Genomic DNA, 20,231 nt, shown 5'->3' with positions numbered 1-20,231 from the left:
TAGTATTTATCTCTTTCGTCAGATTGAATAATTGCAAAGTATTTCCTAAAACAAAAATCAATGCTGCTAAATTTGGTGACATTTTGCAATCATGGGATTGGAACTGTTAATGTGTTACAAATAAAATAATAGTGGAGGGGTGGTGTGTGTGGGAATGAAGGTAGTGGGAAATGTAGAGCTGGATACTTATCCTGCTCCAAACTGAAATTATTGACTATTTACAAAGCAGTGTCTTTGTGCTCAATGTTTGTTGCTCATTATGAAAAATAGTGACTTTGGAAGGCTGTACCACAGCAGATTTCAAGTTGATCAGAATCTTGCAACAAACATTGCAGGTGTTAATGTATCTATATGAAAAATCTGGGGATGGCTGGTTTTTCATTGTGTATTCAGATCAATGTAACTACCATTTTAAAAACATTCACTTTTTCCTTTTAGATCATTATGTTGTGATTGGTGCTCAGCGTGACTCCTATGGCCCTGGTGCAGCAGAATCTGGAGTTGGAACTGCTTTACTGTTGGAGTTGGCAAGAGTCTTTTCCAAGATGGTTGAAGGTGAAAGCACAGATCATACTTGGCTTGTGTGAAGGAATTCCATTGGATCTGATTAGTACAAACTATACTGAAGAGTGGAAGAGTCCATGAATGTGGAGAGAATGGTTAAAAAGAACAGGGATCGAGCAGCCATTATTATAAAGAGAGGGAGAGTCTGTGAGAATGGAGAGAAAGGTGCTCACACAGCATAAAAAGAACAGGGATCAAGATGCTGTAAATGTAAAGAGCAGGAGAGTTTGATGAGAGGGAAGAGAGAACTATAAAGAGTAGGGATTGAGATTATAAAGAACAGGAGAGACAGAGCAATTTGAAGGTTACAACAAGAAAAAATCTGCAGTATGACACCACAAGGCAGGTAAGTGAGTGTGATAACAACATAGGTCAGACTAAGAGAACTTGAGCAGCTAGTGACTAAATTAAAAAGCAGAATTACAAAGGTTGTAAACTGGGTTATTACCTGAGCTGTGAACTAACTAGAATTGTGGAGATAAATGCATGCACAGTTAGGTGTGGGAGAAATGGGTTTCAATTTTTGGGCATTGGTATCAGTACTGTGAACAGAGAGCTGTTCCAGTGGTTCAGACTAAATCTGAACTGTGCTGTTCACCTTGGGGGAAGAGGGGTTCTTTATGAGACCACACCAGGAGTAGTGTGTGCAATTTTGGTCTGGTCTCCTTATCTCAGAGGTTGTACTTGCTCTGGAGGGAGTGCAGCAAAAATATTTCAGTCTGATTCCTAGGATACCAGGACTCTCAGCTGAAGTTGGTTTGGGTGGGTTTGTATTCACTGAAGGTTGGAAGAATGAGGGGGGATCTCACTGAAATGTACAAAATTCTGGCAAGTCTTGACAAACTGGGTATAGGGTGGATGTTTCCACTGGCTGGAGAAGGGGCATCTGAATGAGGAGTCACAGTTTCAGGGTATGAGACAAGGCATTTAGGATGTCAACTGATGGCATTTTTCCTTATCTGAGCGTGGTGAATCTGTGGAATTTTCTGGCATGGAAGGTGGGAGAGGCCAAATCACTGCGTGTGTTTAAGGAGGAGATGGATTGATTTCTAGAGACAAGGCATCAAGGGGTATAGAGAGAACACGAATATGCTCTTGAGATAGAGGATCAGCCATATATCATGCTCCTATTTTCTATCTTTGTACAAGAAAAAGGGTAACAATAATCAAATCTAGTCAAACAGTAACAGCAAACTTATATCTGCTTATTATAATTGTGCTTGAAGATTAAAATGCAAATCCACTTTGAGGTTTAAAATGAAAATGCTGGAAAAATGCTCTGGTCCCTCTCCACAGGTATTGCCTAACCTGCTGTGTATTTTAAGTATTTTCTGTTTCATTTTATATTTCCAGCATGTGCAGTATACTGCTTTTGCATATGTTTAGGCTTAGCTTTGCAGATCAAAACTAATATCTTGCATGCTTTAATACATGTATTGTGAAATTATTTGGGCTTTTGGGGAATTTAAAGACCTGTCAAACTTAAAATGTGTAAATTGCTTGTATGCCTGTTTTTTTTTAGATGGATTCAGACCTAGACGAAGTATAGTTTTTGCAAGCTGGAGCGGTGGTGATTTTGGAGCAATTGGAGCAACGGAATGGCTGGAGGTAACAACAATTGAAGAGTTGTGAAAACTGCCTGACTATATAGATTTTTGAATTTACAATATTTTGGATAGATATTAGCTTCTGAACACTTTGGTGTTTTTAAACAATATTTTTTTGTGTACTTAAGTTGTATTAGGTCAATTTTTCCACATTTTTAAGGGGCACAGTTTCCAGCATATTGTTTGATGGTGAAGCAAATTACTTCTTAAGACCAAGACTGTTATGGATTGAAGCCTTGCCTGTGTCTCCTGCAACCCAAGAGCAAATAACAAGACGTAACCTTCAAATTTGAAAGTCTTGTGTATGAAAAACACTATCAAATTGTATCAGTTGTGACTAATGGTATTCTGGTTTTCATTGAGTCCCCAACTGTAAACCACAAGTCCACAAGTGTGCGCCCTGTACATTTGAAGCTGCCAAATATCCTCTGAAAGTTCATCTGTATGAGACACAATTTTAAATTGGGCTGCATTAGTACGTTATCTTTGAAAGACAATAGCAATGCTGCCAGAGTTCATGTACCTTGAGGAGCATATTGGTAAGTCATCATTGCAAGGGTGTGGCCTTTTATTATTTGAGAAAATGGAAATCTTCTTGCCCTTTTTGTTGTTATAAAAGCCTTATTGTAATCTTGTGAGATCACTAATTGATAGGCAGGTACTTCTGTACTATATTAAAATAGTCCTAAAGAATTGGTTACATTGAAACTTACTCCTGCAGATTTAAACTGGTATCTTGCATGTTTTCGGTTCTTTGTATTATGAATTGATCCAACCAAGTATTGTTTTGAAAATATCAAATATGATGTTAACAGGGATTGAAATAATTTAATCTGCCAAAGGTTAATATTTTTCCACTGATTTTTGTGCAATCTGCTTTCCTTGGTGACAATGAACTTATGAAATCTGAAATTTTCATCAATGCTTTCATGTGGTTAGCCAGTGGAAGATTTATGGCACTTTTCTAATTTAATGGTCCAATTAGTCACCATAAACAACTTTTTATTTAAACCAATCCATGCCACTTCCAATCTGCTTTTTTTGGCTTTAACCAGTAGATCAAACTTGAGCTCTTGAACACCTCTTGGAAGGAGTGGTGAGAATCAATTGGTTAGCCCTGTCTAAAGAAATAGTAAGATAATTACCATTTGACAGTGTTGTTTTCTAAAGTAATGTTAAGGTGATTTATTTTTTATATACTATACATCTAGAGAGTAGGTGAAAAGAGGGATATTGTCTAGAAAAAAAGTAGTTTGAAAAAAACAGGACGTGGAACTAATTTTAACTGATCTTGCTTCTCAGGGATACATGTCTGTGTTGCATTTGAAGATTTGTGCCTACATTAGTCTTGACAAGGCAGTGTCTGGTAGGTCCATAATGATGTTTATCTGTACTTGTGGAAGTAAATATTGGGCATGTGTGGGCAAAATTGGTTTATAAGCATTTGAAACTGATTTCCATTCATTGGTGAGCAGGGCTATTTAATGCACTGAAGCTAGATTAGAAGAAATTTTAGAATGTTGCAACCCATTGGGTTAATCCTGAAGCAGATACTTGGCACTGAATTGTTCAGGAACCTCAGAAGGGAAGAATTTTTACAGTGACTGGCTGCATAGACAGAACACTGGCAACTTTTGACCATAATGTTTTTGTTTTCTCCCCCACACCACCACCACCCTTCCACCCACCCACCACCTCCCCCCCCCCCCCCCCCCCCCCCCCCACCCCCACTCCACCACCACCATCCCAAGGTCATATATTCTTATGAACTGTTGTCATTGCAAATTTAATCAAGAGTAGGATGCAGTTATTCTAGCATATTGATCATAAATCCAATAATATGCTGAGTTTGCCAGCTTGGCCTATTCTTGCTATTTAAGATCCACTATGGATCCTTTATACCTTCTTGGCGGTGCCTTTGAACTGATTTTTGTTTTGCGGGAAGAAGGGAATCTTATTCACATAGATCTGAGCATGGATAGAAACATTTTCTTGGTGGACTAATTGTGGCTTATGTTCTGTCCCAGGAGGAAATGACTTTAAAATGTTTGGCAGTTCCATGATGCACGCTGTAATCCGAGACTCTATTGCTATGGTAAGAATTCAGTATAATAAATCTAAACTGATCAGCATTTTAAACTTATTTTGCATTCCACCGGTAGTTTTTGGTGACCAGTTGAGACTCCTTGAAATTGTAAACATATTGAATTTTGTTATTGCCAGAGGGCAATTTGGAAGAGAGGCAAGGGACTTGTGTGCCACTTATTGCTGGCTGAATATTTGGACCACTGAGCCTACCATGCACTAGGTGTGTTCTTGATAAAAGGCAACTGCTGATTTTGTATAATTTTTTTCTTAAGGTTGTGTATTTCTCAACAGGTAAAGAGCCCCTTATTTTCAGAGACCATTTTGAAAAAAGCTCAAGCAAGTAATAGAATTTGGGAGGAAGCAGTGTAAGTTTTCTTGAATCATCTGTTCAATTTAATAACATTTTCTGGATTAACTAGTCCGGTAAACCTATTTACAGTTTGGGTGGTCTGTTTGCTTCTAGTGTTATCATTACTCCATCTTGATATTCATTTGTTAAGGAGATATCAGTACAATTTCAAATAATACATTTTTTTTTCCAGAAAAATAAATCCAGTGTGTGTTTAACATGCTTTCTAAGTACCATCTTGAATGAACCTCCGTTTCATTTTTATTTACTCTGCTGCAAAAAATAAAGCTTGTATTTGAATAATGCTAATTTCAAGCATTTTAAATGCACATGAAGTACAATTATCAATTTGAAGGCAGGTACCAGAATTCCGTAAGCTGTTTAAATTTCAGATGGGAGATACTTCAGCAAAAAAAACCCTTCAATATAAGAGCCAGATTAACTGCTAAATTAACACACTGTATGCCAATATGCAGTAATTATTGTGCCACCGGAACATGCAGTCTTGCATGTGTGCAAGCCCTTGCCCACTCTCCCTCCACCCTTCTCACTCATTTTCCCTTTAATGCTGCACATCTCCTGTCCACCCTATCCCTGAATCCCTCTCCTTTCGAACTTCCCACAGACCCCTCCTTGCAGCTCACCTTTCCTTTTTGTGCACTCCTTGCTGCATTCCTGTCTGGCCCCTGCAGGAGCTGCACTCGGGGTCACTGGCACCGGTAGCAGCCCAAAGCCTAGTGGTGCGGATTTGCTGCTCGGCTGATCTGTCCACCAAAAGTGGAAGGGAGCCAGACAGGGTTCTTTGGGGTTTATTTTCTTTCCTCTAGTCCATGTCCAGCATTCTACATGTGACTGGGCCAGGCAAGTGTTGTGCATTGTATGAACTGAATTAAGCATACAAACAAACAAACACACACACACACACACACTTGTGGCCTTTACGATTAATTATTTTTAATCATGTCAATGTTGTAGATCTTAGTCAGTGCTTCCAAAAATATCTAATTGCACAAGGAAAACGTCATCTGGGCTTTGGAGCTCAACCTGAAAGAAGATGGATTTGATCAGAAACCAAGTTACAAAAAGCAGATGTAGTAAAAAATCTGCTTTTGATTTTATTTTTTTAAACACATTGTCCTTTCTTACAGTTTGACACCAATTCCTGTGGATTCCAGTGTTTATGCATTCTTGGCAATTGGTGGAATCCCAACTGTTGGACTCAGTTTTGTCAAGGTAAGGTAACCCTAAGATTCCCAAAGGGCCCATGAGAGGGAAATTTGTAGTTGACCCATCTTTCCTTTCTATCTCTAGCCCAGTCCAAAGTGCTGAAAATCTGTTAAGTTAAATATTTCGGGTAGACCCCTTTACTGGTACTTGTGAATTGTTATAATACTGAGAGCCCAAGAAGACTTCAATTTCAAAAAAGACGCAGTGCTTCAACCAGTTTTGCTTTTCATGTTGATCTCTTTATCAGTTGCGTAGCCAGTAATCAAATGATGTTTCAAATTTGTATTGTATATGGAAAAAAAAGTCTTCAGGCTTGGGCTGACCCTACAAAATGCACTTACTTCCATCATTTAACTTAATTACAAAATGTTGATCCTTTAATTTGAAATAAAACGCCAATTAATAAAACACGGTGGAGTAGAATCAGCAATCTGCTGCCTGCCCTCATTTTCTCTCCTACTGGATTGGGAAGATCCCTTGCAACCAAGCTTGATTTAGACACAGGATCTCCTTTACACTATCTGCCTCAACCCCTGGTTTACTGGGTCAATGAGTGGTGCTGAATGATCAAGTCAGTGCCTATTACGTGTTGGCCAAGGTAGGGTCTCTGGGGCACGGCGAAGTTGGCAAGGTGTCAGGGATTCTGAGTGCATGGCTGGAAGCTCTAAAACAAAAACAGAAAATACTGGAAACACACAGCATGTCAGGCCATACCTGTGGGAAGAGGAAAAGAATCAACGTTTCAGGTCAGAGACCCTTTGTCAGATCTATAGGGACCAAAAGGGTCTCTGACCTGAAGCGTTGACTCTTTCTCTAAGCACAGATAGCGCCTGACCTGCTGAGTATTTCTAGTACTTTTTTTTTAATGAGCTCTGTATCTGTTCTGCTTCCTATTGGTGGATGGCTGGCCTGTGCTCCAAAATCATCCCTTCAGGTTGTCCTCTGCACTTGTTACCTTGGCCAAACCAGAGCTTCCCTGGAAATTGAGGAGCCTCTGCAGTGTGCAGCCTAGCGGGCACTGCGGGATATCTTCTGCCACGTTCTTAAATGGCGGAGCAGGGTTGAGAAGCGAGTGGCTGTTGCTACTCCAAATCTGGATGTTCCTATGAAAGAAACGTGCATGTACATCAGAACTGAATTCACCACAATGGGTGAGAAAAGGGAAAAGCAGCAATGGCACAGTATGTTGCAATTATAGTACAGAATTGCAGTTAAAGCATTTTGTTAGCTTCTACCAAAATTCACTTGCACTATGTAAAATATGTTGAAAAAAGATAAACTATTAAATAATCAAATATAGTTTAAAGTTATTATTTTCATGCACTGCTTACCCTGGCTGTACATCACAGGTGGAAGGTTGTACCACAGAAGCAGTGGTGAAACCAGACAAGTAAATTATGTCCTTGGGTTAGCCTTTGTGCATGAATGACTCCTTTTGCAGCTTCTTCAGCTTGATCTATTTTAAAATTTTCTTTAGATGGTTCCTTGAGACATGCCGAGATAGAAATTTCAGTCAGCTTTTGTTTGCCGTGAATTAAATGCATTCATTTAATAGTAAATAATATAAACAGAAATCTCTTGAAACACTCAGCAGGTCAGGCAGCATATGTGGAAAGAGAAGCGATTAATGTTTCAGGTCCCGGACCCTTTATATGGTGTCCTTTATATAAATTCTATCAAGTTTTCAACTTGCCACACTCCATTTGGCCACCTGCTGCCCCAATTGTTTAAGAAATTTCTGAGACCAGGAAACAGGGGGCTGATAGACTGCTGTTCAATTCCAGTTGCTAGGCAGCCCAGTGTTGTTGGTAGGTACAACTGGAGGCTGGTCTGACCCAAGCCTGACATGATTCTATTCAGGGGTCTTTTATCAAAAATAATTAAGTTCTTGGGAGTTGGGTCTGGTTGGTTGACAAATGGTCAGATTGGGTTTTAATTTTGTACTGAGCAGACTGCTTGTAGTCAGGGCTGATTTCTATTGAGCTTTTAATCTTTCTCGCAGCCCAAGCAAGGCTAGGACAGAGTATCCGGCTGCCAGTGTTGTTTAGGGCATAAGTAAGGCAGTGTGTTTTGGAATCAGGGCTATGGGGAAGCAGGCAATGTAGCAGAGGCCAGATTCAAATCAGCCACAGCTAAACTGAATGCAAATCAGGATTGAGGGCTAACTTGGCCTACTTCTTGTGTTTTTCTTCACTTGCACGTTGTAAAGTTTTTCTTTTGCTGATTTGTTGGGCTTGTTAAATATCCAACAAGTTACTGTAAGGTGTGGAGAAAAATTCCAGTTGTTCAGTATTCTTCCCCACCCCCACCACCCCAAAATGTCTGCTCTGTAAAAGCTTTACCCTTTTTCCCCCTAGAATTTTGAGACTATAGATTTTTTTCTGTACCCGTTGATTGTAGTTGTAGCAATTTTCAATTTTTTTCCCCTGGTGAGTAAAGCAAGCAGAAGACATACCCAAGGGAGATTTTTTTTGGAGCTGACTGTAGCACTGCAGTTGTACACGTACAATTTCAAAACCTTGGCAATAAACTGGCATATCCTTAAGGTTTGCATCCAGACTTAGATGTTGGGGAGTTGCAAGAAGATGGAAAGATTTCATTTAATTTGTAGATTGCTGGAGGTTTGAATTAAAAACAGAAAATGGTTTTGGTTTTGATCAATGTCCTTTCCACATCTTAGTAGATATTGTCTAACCTGCTTGAGTAAATGCAGCCATTTTGTTTTTATTTCATGGTCATTCAGTGTTTATTATATCCTGAAATTTTTTAATCTCTAAATTAGTGATGAACTCAGTTGACAGTTATTTTTGGATTTATTGTAGAAATATTATTGTATATTCAACATTTTTTGCTGATCTTGTCATTTTCAGAACGATAATTATCCATACAATACAGACGTGGATACAGTGGATACCCTCTTGAAGTTCACTGACAATAAACTAGAGGCTGTAGGTCGTGCCATGGCTGAAGTAGTTGGAATTACAGTAATTAAATTAATTATTCACCATCACCTTCCACTTGATTACTCTAAATATGCTAATGAGATGGTTGACCACATCAATAAAATTCGAAACTACGCATCATTACTGGAGGTAAACAAAATGTAGACTTTTTAGTGTCTAGTTAAGTGGGAGGGAACATAAATTGAACATTTGTGACATTGATAATTGGGGAACAAATATGAGCTGATAGCATTGCTATGAATTTATTAGAATTACTTGCTTATGAATCATAGATGCTAATAACTAAGAGAAGGTAAATGGCCAGTGTGCACCTTCTGAAATCTGGAGGTGATCTCTACACCTGAAAGGACAAAGCAGGTGTATGGGAAAGCTGCATCTAAGTCAGGATTTGGAGGTTTTTTTTGGAAGTAGTTCTTCATTACTGCTGGATCTAAATTCTGCAAGTTGCCACCCATCAACACTTTGGGAGTATATTCACCAGAAGGACTGCAGCAGTTCAAGGAGGTGGCTCACCACCTTCTTCAAGGGTGATCAGAGATGGGAAATAAATTCAGATCTTGCAGTGATGGCAACATCTTGAAAATTTTGTGTGTCCAGAATTGGGTTTCCTTTGTGTCAATGTGTTTGATTATAAAATTCTGGCTGAAGCTAGAAGGTACAAGCCATATTGCAGCACATCATTTATACTGTACTTCTGTCTAGTTACTAAGAGTGCAGTGCCTTGTCAGAAATGTAGTCCTTCTGATAATTCTCAATAAATCCCTCCTCTTCAATTTGAGTGGGAAATGGAGCTGCTCCATGTTATAGCTGGAAAAATTACAAGGTAGCTATCCTGTCCAATATTTAATTTAAATAACAACCTAAAGTAGCTTGTCCAGTCACTTATTTGGCAGTTATGGAACCTTGCCATACAGATTGGCTGCCATGTTTACTTGTGTCAACTAACTGATTTTGGGATAAGTGGGAAGCTTTAGTCTTTGGGCAGTAGCTGTTCTTTGAATGTGTGTCACTACTTTTGCCAATTGCACTTCATTGCTATTTTTGGTTTGCATCAGTGGTTGGTGTAATATCATGTTGTAGGACAGACTTTTTAAATTTTGTATGTTTCTAAATTCTCTTGGGATGACAACATTTTGTTTGCTGGGAAGATGCAATTTCCACTTGACTTAAACCAACAAAAAGTCAAATTTTCGCTGATTGTTTAATGTAACAATAGGTATCACCTTCCCCAACCTCAAATGACCTTAACTAGCTGTATTTGATATGCTAAATGTCTCCCTCTATTGCACTGGAACAATGGAGTCAGAAATGAAAAAGACCTTGTCTGTCCAATGTGTTTATGCACTACCCATCAGCTCACCTTTGAGAGCTAATTTAGAACCTGTTATGGGATGGTTCATCTTGACGGCTCCTTTTTATTTATGTGCACAGGAAATTTTGTACTGTCCTGTGCCGATATGGCCTGTTTCCTGTCCATATTCTTCCGCTTTGGTCCATGTGCCGTCATTGTTTTTTTGTAAGAAATCTATATTTGGAGAATAGATATCCAGATAAACATTATATTCAGTTGAAAGCAATGTCATGCTTTAACAGAAGATTGGTTATACCCTGCAGATGTAATGTGAAATGGATTTAATTCATCCCTTTACAGGAACGTGGATTGACTACGCAGTGGCTGTTTTCAGCACGTGGGGCCTACTACCGTGCTGCGCATTCTCTGTCTTCTGAAATCGATAGTTCTGATCTGAATGATGTTTTGCTCTGCAGAGCCTACAACAATCGGATTATGAGGGTAAATTTGTGAGCTCTTCTACTCCTTTGGTTTAGGTTTTACAAATGTGACTTTCATTTGTTGCTTTGTAATTTGAAAACTTGATGAACATCAGGATGTACTTAGGTGTAGATCAAACTTGTAATATACAGCCAGATATTGCTTTTTGGATCTTACTGATATTCTTCTGGTCATCATGGTTTCTTTTGAGGAAACATTTGCCTTTTTATTAGAAACAAAAAGCATACTTGGGCATGATTGTGCTTCAATTTCTGCTAGCAATTTACACTAATTATGAAAAAGTAACAGCTATGTTGCTAGAATATTACTGGATATTTTTACTTTAAGTCTTGATCAAACAATCAAAATGATAGGTTTAGGTTCTAGTGTTAAATGTGGGCAATGGGGAAGACATTGTTCCTTCTGCACCTTTTAAATGTAATGAAGCTCCTCACTTCAGGCAAAGAGTTTCTGAAAATGTCTACTATACGTAAAAGGAGTAGCAACATTATGTAATTGATCTCAGCTTGCTTCATTGGTACAGCGCTCTAGAGACAAATTGGTTGAGCTGAAAACATTTACAAAAGTGGATGTATACTTAACCAATCATGTTTTCATTTTTTTTTGAAAAGTAATTATTCTGCTTGCTCCAACAGGTGGAGTACCACTTCCTTTCTCCTTATGTGTCTATAACTAGTTGCCCATATAGACACCTGCTTTATGGCAGAGGACACCACACTCTTAGTGGTATTCTGGATCAGCTGATGCTTCTGGAGAAGATGCCAGACCTTGTTGATTTCAATGTGACTCGTAACGACTTGGCATATGCTACCTGGACAATCCAGGGAGCAGCTAATGCACTTGCTGGAGAAGTATGGACAAGCAGCAATGACTACTGATCTGTGACTTCAAAGGCATTTATGATGGTTTGTCTGTAGGCATAACATTCACTCAGATGCTGAGACATTATTGCCTTTGATACTTGTGGAATTTATAAAATAAGTATTGATTAGAAACAAAATGCAGGATACTCTCAGCAGATTAGGTAGTAAATATGGAAAAAGAACTACCAACATTTTAGTTTAAGGACCCTCATCAAATTCATTTAATTTTCATTGATTAGAAACATTTTGTTATGCAAAATTGGAGCTGCAAAAGGTATTTTTTATTAGAGGCAAAAGTATAAAGTTGAAGAGCAAACTTTCTGCAGTACAAGTGAAGAGGCAATAATAACTCAGCTTTGTTGTTTGTAACCTCCCACACTTGCTTTACACCTGCTGTAAGCCATTTTCACATTAGCCTTTAGAGGGATGCTTGCATTGTGAACAGACCTTGTACTTGCATCACTTTCTCAACACTTATAAATTACAAGGGCAATAGACTGAATGCTTGGAACATGGTCTCTCACCAGATCTTTCTAGCAGCTAGTGTTGGCAAATTTACAACTTACATTGGTGTGTTGCAAGAACTGCACCTTGGGAATCCAGTGAAGCAAGTACTACTTGGGCTAATGAAAAAGTAGCTTTGCAGTATATCCCTCTAAGTGGCTGATTTGGTGCTGATTTTCCATTGTGTAGTGATGAGCAAAGGAATACTTAAAAATTGAAGCAAATTATTGGCAATGCTTGATAGAATGGTTTGTGGGGAGTTTAATGAATGGTTAACCATTCATGATGGAAAAAAAAGACAAAAAATGAGTTGAGGCATGTAAATTGCATGGGTTGGATTGGAGATACGGTGGAGGTGGTGAAAACAATTTGAGATAAGGGCATATTACCAGCCAAACTAGGGATTTACTTCTGTAGTGTTGCACTATAGTGTGATAAAACTGTTCCTCGAGGCTAATTGCAAATTGAGTCATTCGATGCAGGATATCATTGAAGCTAATGAAAAACAAAAACTGCAGATGCTGGAATCTGAAACTAAAACAGAAATGCTAGAAGAACCCAGCCAGTGAATGTAACTTCTTTCACCATTGGAGCACAGAAGCTGCAAGAATTGATACGGGCTTTTTCAGATTAATTTACCGTGGTACAGAAAATGCATTAGCTGTGCATCAGGCAATTTCCATAATGTTTCCTAAGGGGTGCAGATTTGTTTGCAGCAGTGGAGGATTAGAGGGGAAATGAAGCAAGGAGTGAGAATTGGTAGATTGAATAAGTGCTAAGAGTTGGTGGCATTGGGGGGTGGATGTAAACTACTATTAATGATAAGATGCTTCTGACATTGGAAATTTGGAAAAAGAAGAGTAATGTAGCTTTAAAAACATGCAATCTATTAGGACAGTACTTAAAATCTACTGGAGAGTATTTTCTCTAACTGCTTCATTGATAAAATTAATAAATTGGATTATTCATACAGTGCGGATGTTTATGTAGTGAAAGTAACTGGGAAACTTGATAAAGAGATTAGCAATGTTACTGAGTGATTGGGAGGACTGAAATGAGTGAAGAAAAAATGCATCACCAGATCCTGATGATGGAAATTTAATTTCTAATATTGTATTGTTAAGAGTCAAACACATCAAATTTGAACAGTAATTGTATATAATATTGCACTTGGAAGTGCTTGGGTGAATGAAAAATAACATTTATTGGGAAGGGGTTGAGGTAATTGTTTTTTGCTTCTGGGATTAAATGTGAGGAGCAATCATTGTTAAGATTGGAATCTTGAGTTTGTCACAATTAACGTGTCACTCTTAACGAGAACACGTGCAGTGATCGCCCCAACTCCTCTGTAGTTGGCTTTTCTAATCTAGAGTTTTTATATTACACTCCAAAAATGTATATGCCTTTTAATTCTGTAACTATGGTACGATTCAATAGTTTTTGCAGCTATTGGATATTTAGGTGAGGGGCTACATACCTGATTTAGTTGTGCATCTCCTGACCCAATTGAGAATTGTTTAATCTAGCCCAAGAATTTTGAATTGCCAAGAACAGAACCTCAATTTCCTTGTTTATTAGCTTGGACTTCAAAATTATACTCAAAATACAATTGATGGAACTTGTTTTCTGACTAGAATTTGTTTTAGAAATTTTGTCAAGTTTACATTGATTTTAAGCTGTTAACAAATTGTTTGACATTAGTTACAGTACACCAGCAGTCCTTATTTTTATCACAATTTCCAAATGATGGGTAAACCTTTGTTCATCACTTCTTTTCCATTGTTAATTGTTAAAATGTGCTGTGAAAGGTGTTGTAAAATGGATTAAGACTTCTGTCCCATGCAAAAATACATTCTATTCTCAAATTTTAGAGGATACTTTGGGTCATTTACTGTAGCAAGATACTAGATATAAAGGATAATTTGTCAAAGTACAACATTTGTTGAAGAGCTTAAATGCATTTTAATTGGTACAGTTAGTTTACCTCTTGAGAGTCTGAATTTTGTATGGGGCTTGCTGATGTCTTCAAAACACAGAACTTTGGTGTGGGGAAAAAAATGTCAAACTTGGCCTAGTTATCTTAATCCATTTAACACCTATTTGGGTATTTCACTGTTGCCTGTCTATCAAAGTAGACTTTTGACCAAAGTGACGGGGCTCGGTGCTTGTAGTTATAACTTTTTCAAAATGATACATCTAAGATACATCCCCAGTTAGGGGAGAGAAAATCTTAGATGATAAAATTGGCAGTAAAGTGGCCATGTAACCATCAGCCATTTATTACACAGGTTCTAGATGTCTGGCACTTGAAGTAACCGCTGAACCCAATTGTAATGTCATTTTATTTCCACCAGTCAGCACTGAGATGTTTATTTTATTTATCAGTGACAGAGTTCACTATAAATAGTGTGTTTTATCTTTTTTAAAATAAGATAATTATCGGAAGCAGTGCCTTCCATAATTATGACGGTTATACTGTCGTCAACCAGAAAGCAGCATCTGCTACTAAGAAATGAAAGCCTATGACATTTCTACAAGTTTTAAAACCTCATTATCGGGAGCAGTGTCTTCCATAATGTCATAAAATAAGGTAGTTTTTGCCTACCAAGGTGTATATCGGAAGCAGTGTCTTCCATATGTTTCACTAAGGTGTATAAGAATTATAGGGAAATGAGATTCCCGTAATTTAACTTTTATTTGAATAGTGGTAGGGGCCATTGTGTGCTTTTGATCAATTGCAATATGTTTTATTTGCTTATGTGTATTGTAGCTTGTGGTTTGTGTGCTTGTATCAGGGTCCTCAGTGCCTTGAGAATATTTTAAAACATGTAGCCCCCTTTCTAATTTTCACTTGGATAAATGGAAGCGAGAAAAGAAATGTAGTGATCAGTAAGTGGGCAATAGAAAATATAATTGAAATCTTTATAAATGACTGCTACTTCATTTGATTCATTATTTGTTGTGAAAACACTAGCAACTGGAAGAGTCATTTTTGAAGTTCCGCACTGAATAACTGGGATTCAAACCCAAACTTGTGTCAGGTGACTATTGAAGATGAGTGAGTGGGATATTATAGTTCAATTTGCTTCCAGTGTTGAAAGTTTTGAACCAAGTCAACCTTCTATAGTTGGCTCTGTAACTCAATACTTGAATAGTATAGGTCTGTCTTCAATAATGGGAAATGCTCGGCAGGTCAGGCAACATCTCCAAGAAAAATGGATATTTTGGGTTGATGACCTTTCATTGGGATCTGCAGTAGGTTGATCCACCATTTAGTTGATTGACCAAATGGTTTACAAATGTGGCTTGAATGTTGACCAGTCTCTAGAAACCCATTCTTTTCTATATCGCACTGTGAGCTGTGTCCTAATAAATAATCCTGGACGATAAAGCAATAGAAAACTTACCTTTTTGATCCACACTGAAACTGCGTTTTAGATGCCTAAACCCTCACAGTGTCACTGCACACACTTGGTATTCCACAAATTTGGGTCTGATAATCTGTACCTAAATACTTGTGCTTTGGCAAGCATTGGTGTGTTTGGTGTAGATGTAGACTGAATAGCCTCCTATGACATGGAAGTCTGGACATGGTGACATAGCCTTTCTAGAGTATGTACACACACCTCTTGGAGGCGCTATTGCACTTTATCAACATAATGGTTGGACATAACATCTGGTCCAGTTTCTCCCATTCTTCTGGGATAACAACAGTCTGTTCAGCTGCCAAAAAAAGTTTTATGTCAATAAAACTTTAATCATTGTTTAGAGATTGCCCATTTACTGAGATTTGAAATCCATTTATTATTGGAGTTTGGGTGTCTGTTATCTTTCAAATTTCTTTATATAAATGAATTTCTGAAATAGGGTTGGAGGTTCTCTGATTGTTAAGTCCAGCAAACAGTGTTTCGTGAAAAATATTTGAAATATTCATTTGTTCTTTTTTTCCCTAATTTGAATCTGTACCTAGAACAGGAAAGGGGATGTTTTGATTTATCAAGCAAGTCTAAAACATTGAATAAATGATTCCTGAGGATGTACGTTTAAAAGACTAAAGAGAAAATCTCCACTCATAAATTTGATATTTCTTTAGCTTCAGTAATGTTTATCCAAAAGCACAGATAAATGATTTTCCAGTGATCTTAGTAATGTTAATTAATCTGTGGGCTATTTTGTTTGTATTGCCTTTTTCCACCAAGCCACCTGATACTGGATAGGCCTGGCTTTAATTATGCTCTTATTGCACTGTAGTCTGAAAACTTAATTGTCTCTTGCTCTTTTTATGCATGGCACTTGTATTTTACGCAAAGTCACTTGCATTGTCTTTTCCCAGAGATTGCCTAGATTTAAAATTTATCTGCTTTGTGAATGTTTCAAATAAATCTTAAAAGTATTATTTTGGATTCCATTGTATTTACTGTATAGAAACTGGTCAATTCACCCATGAAGTACAGTTGGTGTTCATGTTCCACTTAATCTTACTCCCTGCCTTCTAAATTTGTTAACATTCTTTGTAGCACACTATGTTTCTAAGCTAACTAGATGGTGTATTTTTAAAAACTTATCAGTTAAGTAGTCTCCTAGTTGTTTTTCTAAGGCTACAACCCCTCTTCTGGGTTAAAACTACTCAACAGTTAACATGGAGCACAAGATAAGGTGCCGTAAGGGGAGGGGGGAGAAATCCTTTTATTAGGAAGAAGATGCTGTAGTTTCCCTTGTAAATAGGTGACCCTTGACACCTCTTGTATTAAATCCTGAATCTATCTGGGTGGGGTAAAATTGATCGAGGTTCAGAACAATACAACACACAAGATGCTGGAGGAACTCAGCAGGTCAAGCAGCATTTATGGAGGGAAATGAACAGTCAACGTTTCTGGCCGAGACCATCAGGAATGGCTTCATCAGAACGATACAACTCAATGGTTTGTAGTACAAGTACTCTACAAACTAATATGCTGTTTCCTTACATGTGCATATATCCCTAATATGCTGTGATTACTTAGACCAGTCTGTTCCTGTGATTATATAGGCAATCATTCCTTTCCACAGTGCAAGTTTCCTGAACAATCCCGTGATAATTTGATGGATGCAACCCGCACTTTAACTGTATCGTATTTTTTCTTAAATCTTTATCTGGAAGTCTGAATTAGTTCATTGTCTTAAATGTCATCATAAGATTCATACAGCAACGGAAATGGAACCTTTGGCCCATCGAGTCCATGCTGACCATCCGTAATACCATTTTTATTCTCCGCACATTCTCATCAGCTCCCCACCGATTCTGCCACCCACCTAAGTAGGAGCAACTTGCATTGGCCAATTAACCTACCAACAAGCACGTCCTTAGGATGTGGAAGAAAACCACAGTTATGGAGAATGTGCAAATTCCACAAAGATTGAGCTGGAGGTCGGGACTGGATGGTGTTGGTGGAGTTGAGGCAGCAGTTCTACTAGTTGTGCTGCTGTCATCATGGCAAAGTGTTTTAGTGGGAAAAGTTCTGAGTTTATAAGCATTTTGAAAGACTAGTGAATGGATCTGACTTCAGCAACAATGCTTGCATTAACATTTCCAAAGGCGTTTAGCAATTGAATCCACACTGCATTGTGTGGCCTGATTAACTCAAGGAAATGGAGCAAAATCCATTGTCTTTGTGTCTTGGTATGAATGACTTCTTTTGGTACTACTTTCATCTGACAGCCTGTTATTAAAAGTTCATTCAAAAGTCCTGTTGGTTCTTGCTGGCATACTGTGATATGAAGCAGTGTGCTTTTGTCACAAAATTGCCTTTACAGTATAGTAACCTTTTACAGTTGAGTTTCTTAGATTTAAATGCATTCTTGCTGCAGACCTGTCTGTGCCTTCACAAGTTCTTTGACTTGGTTTGCCCTGTTGACAGTTTGCTGAAGACCGGATGTACATTGTCTGGCTTTCAACTTACTGCTCTTGCTGCAGACCTGTCTGTGCCTTCACAAGTTCTTTGACTTGGTTTGCCCTGTTGACAGTTTGCTGAAGACCGGATGTACATTGTCTGGCTTTCAACTTACTGGCTGACGCTTATCTAGACACTAACAGAACAAATATTGTCAAGTTTAACATCTTTTCACTATAATGTTTCAGCCAAGTGAATGCAGCTTGGTATGAAGGATTATTTTCATCATCTCTGGCTTCAAACTAGATAATTGTAACACTCAAGCAATGCCTATTTGGATTTGCTGCAATCCTTGAGTTAACTGTGCAGTTGTCACTGTCTTATCTAAACTCTATTTGTCTCATCTGTTGAGGATGGGTTACATAATCACTGTGTAACTGATTCTCTGAAACATCCTAGTTATCTGAATTAGAGCCCCCTCTTATCGAAATTGGGTCCCAAACTTCAATTAGGAAGTACAGACCCAAAAAATCTTGTTCAAATTATGCAGCACTTAAATCTACAAATGCATCCGCACTTGTTTGAAGTGCTGCAATTTGTCCCTCTAGACACTTCAGCCATGAGTCTGGTCCACCTGATTTTTGCAGGTTATTATTGAGCAAATACAATTTTCTCCACTCATTGTACAAATTTCACAGAATTTTTATTGTGCTCATCCCCAATTTTAAGTGGGATAACCTTAGCATGAAAGGCACAATAGATACAGAATTTTTAATTTGTGTACAGGACAGCTTTTTCAGCTAGAGCATGGATAGTCCTATTACTGAAGGGGCAGTACCAAGAACTAATCTTTGGAAACGTTGCCAGGCAAATGGTGGGATTGTCAGTAGGAGAGCATTTGGGGATAGCAACCATAACAAGTTTGAAGCTAGTTATGGAGAAGGATAGATGGACTAGAACTTAAGATTTGGGGGAAGGCCAATTTCAATTTGATAAGACTGGTCCTGGTGAAAGTTGACCAGTAGCAGCTTCTTGCAAGTAGGTCAACAGGTGACCAGTAGGAGTCATTTAAAAAATGAAATTTCAGAAGCGATATGTTCACCTAGAAGAGCAAAGAGGGGAGGGCAAGATTAAGAAAATCCCAAAATATTTTGTAGGTATATTAAAGGCAAGAGAGTGACCAGGAAAACTAATAGTTAAGAAAGTATAAAGGATACTTGCATTCAATAGCAAGAGTATGGAATATAAGAGAAGGGAAGTTATGGAGCAACTATATAAAACATTAGTTAGGCCACAGTGGAGACTGCATACATTTCTGGTTTAAACGAGGGAGAGTGTGCATAGGTTACCTGTGATGCATTTCAACTCTGAGGAGAGACTGACTTGAATGAAGTATGCACAATAATAATGGACATAGATAACGGGAAGATTTCCCACTAAGCAGAGATGCATAGAGCATAGGTTTAACTCAAGGAGTAGGAGATCCAGAGAGGAATTGAGCATGATTTTTCTTTTCACCAGAGATGCAATTTGTTGAAATCTGGAACACACTGAAGGGCTGGAGAGGCAGGGACTCTCACAACATTTAAGAAGTTTCCAGATAAGCACTTGAATCACCAAGGCATCGTAGGCTTTGGGTCAAGTGCTGGAAAGTAGGATTAGTACAGTTAGGTGCTTGTTGGCTGGCAGGGGCACGGTGGGCTTAAGGGCCTGTTTCCATGCTGTGTGATTCTAAAAATCAATCAGTGAATGAAATATTAATTGGGGCAACCTTCCATAGAACAGTCACACCATTCCATACATGTGAATTCAACTGAGGCTAATTATCAAACTTCTGGACATCTTTCAACAATGCAGTAATGAAATAGCCTATTGGGTGAGTATGCATTTGAAACCCTGCCTGAAATCAACTTGAAATCAACCATCCTTGACTTGAATCAAGTGTGAGAAACATTTCTTTTCCCGTGCCTGTTCTGATCATCTCACTTCCCCTAAACACATTACACTTGTGGGCGTCGTCAATCTCTTTCTTTCCTGTCTGATTTGTCAGAAGTGCCTTCAGCTAATAGGTAACACCGTTTTCATATCCTAAAGCTACTTTGCAACTAGGAAGTGCATTTATATTGGCAGTAGCATTTTGCGTGCAGGCCAATGACTGGTTGCTATGTTTATGGTGAAGGAGGAATGGTCAGAAAACCTGCCAACTTCTCAAATATCAGCATTGGCTCTTTTATATTGATCCATCTGTGTCTCAACTAAATGACAACGTTCAACAATGCACAGCCCCTCAGTATTGCAACAAAGTACCAACTCACATGTAATACGTGCTCCTGGGGTAAAGACTGAATGTGTGGCCTGGATTTGCTCAGTCGGTCCCGCTACCCAGATTTGCTACTTCAGTTTC

At 38.3% G+C, this 20,231-nt stretch overlaps 1 protein-coding gene and 1 long non-coding RNA gene across 4 annotated transcripts in view; one reads left to right on the top strand and one right to left on the bottom strand.

Moving 5' to 3' along the window:
• The window catches only part of LOC127571133 (transferrin receptor protein 1-like), a 42,959-nt gene extending 26,606 nt beyond the window's left edge, over window positions 1–16,353 (top strand). For all 3 annotated transcript variants that reach the window (XM_052017218.1, XM_052017219.1, XM_052017220.1), the window contains 9 exons: window positions 439–555; window positions 2,087–2,172; window positions 3,474–3,537; window positions 4,199–4,266; window positions 4,551–4,624; window positions 5,757–5,841; window positions 8,706–8,927; window positions 10,450–10,590; window positions 11,226–16,353. In XM_052017218.1, coding sequence (XP_051873178.1) covers window positions 439–555; window positions 2,087–2,172; window positions 3,474–3,537; window positions 4,199–4,266; window positions 4,551–4,624; window positions 5,757–5,841; window positions 8,706–8,927; window positions 10,450–10,590; window positions 11,226–11,468 — 1,100 coding nt within the window. In that variant the 3' untranslated portion in view covers window positions 11,469–16,353. The remainder of the gene's footprint in view (window positions 1–438; window positions 556–2,086; window positions 2,173–3,473; window positions 3,538–4,198; window positions 4,267–4,550; window positions 4,625–5,756; window positions 5,842–8,705; window positions 8,928–10,449; window positions 10,591–11,225) is intronic.
• On the bottom strand, window positions 6,450–10,204 carry LOC127571134 (uncharacterized). Its single transcript, XR_007956448.1, has 3 exons — window positions 10,159–10,204; window positions 7,167–7,319; window positions 6,450–6,938 (listed from the first exon to the last, which is right to left on the bottom strand). It is a non-coding gene; the product is annotated as an uncharacterized LOC127571134 (long non-coding RNA).
• Window positions 16,354–20,231: the final 3,878 nt, after the last annotated feature.

Source organism: Pristis pectinata, chromosome 6 (genome assembly GCF_009764475.1).
Source record: "Pristis pectinata isolate sPriPec2 chromosome 6, sPriPec2.1.pri, whole genome shotgun sequence".
Classification (NCBI taxonomy): domain Eukaryota; kingdom Metazoa; phylum Chordata; class Chondrichthyes; order Rhinopristiformes; family Pristidae; genus Pristis; species Pristis pectinata.
Note: the sequence above shows the minus strand (reverse complement) of the source record. Positions and strands in the feature narration are given on the sequence as shown.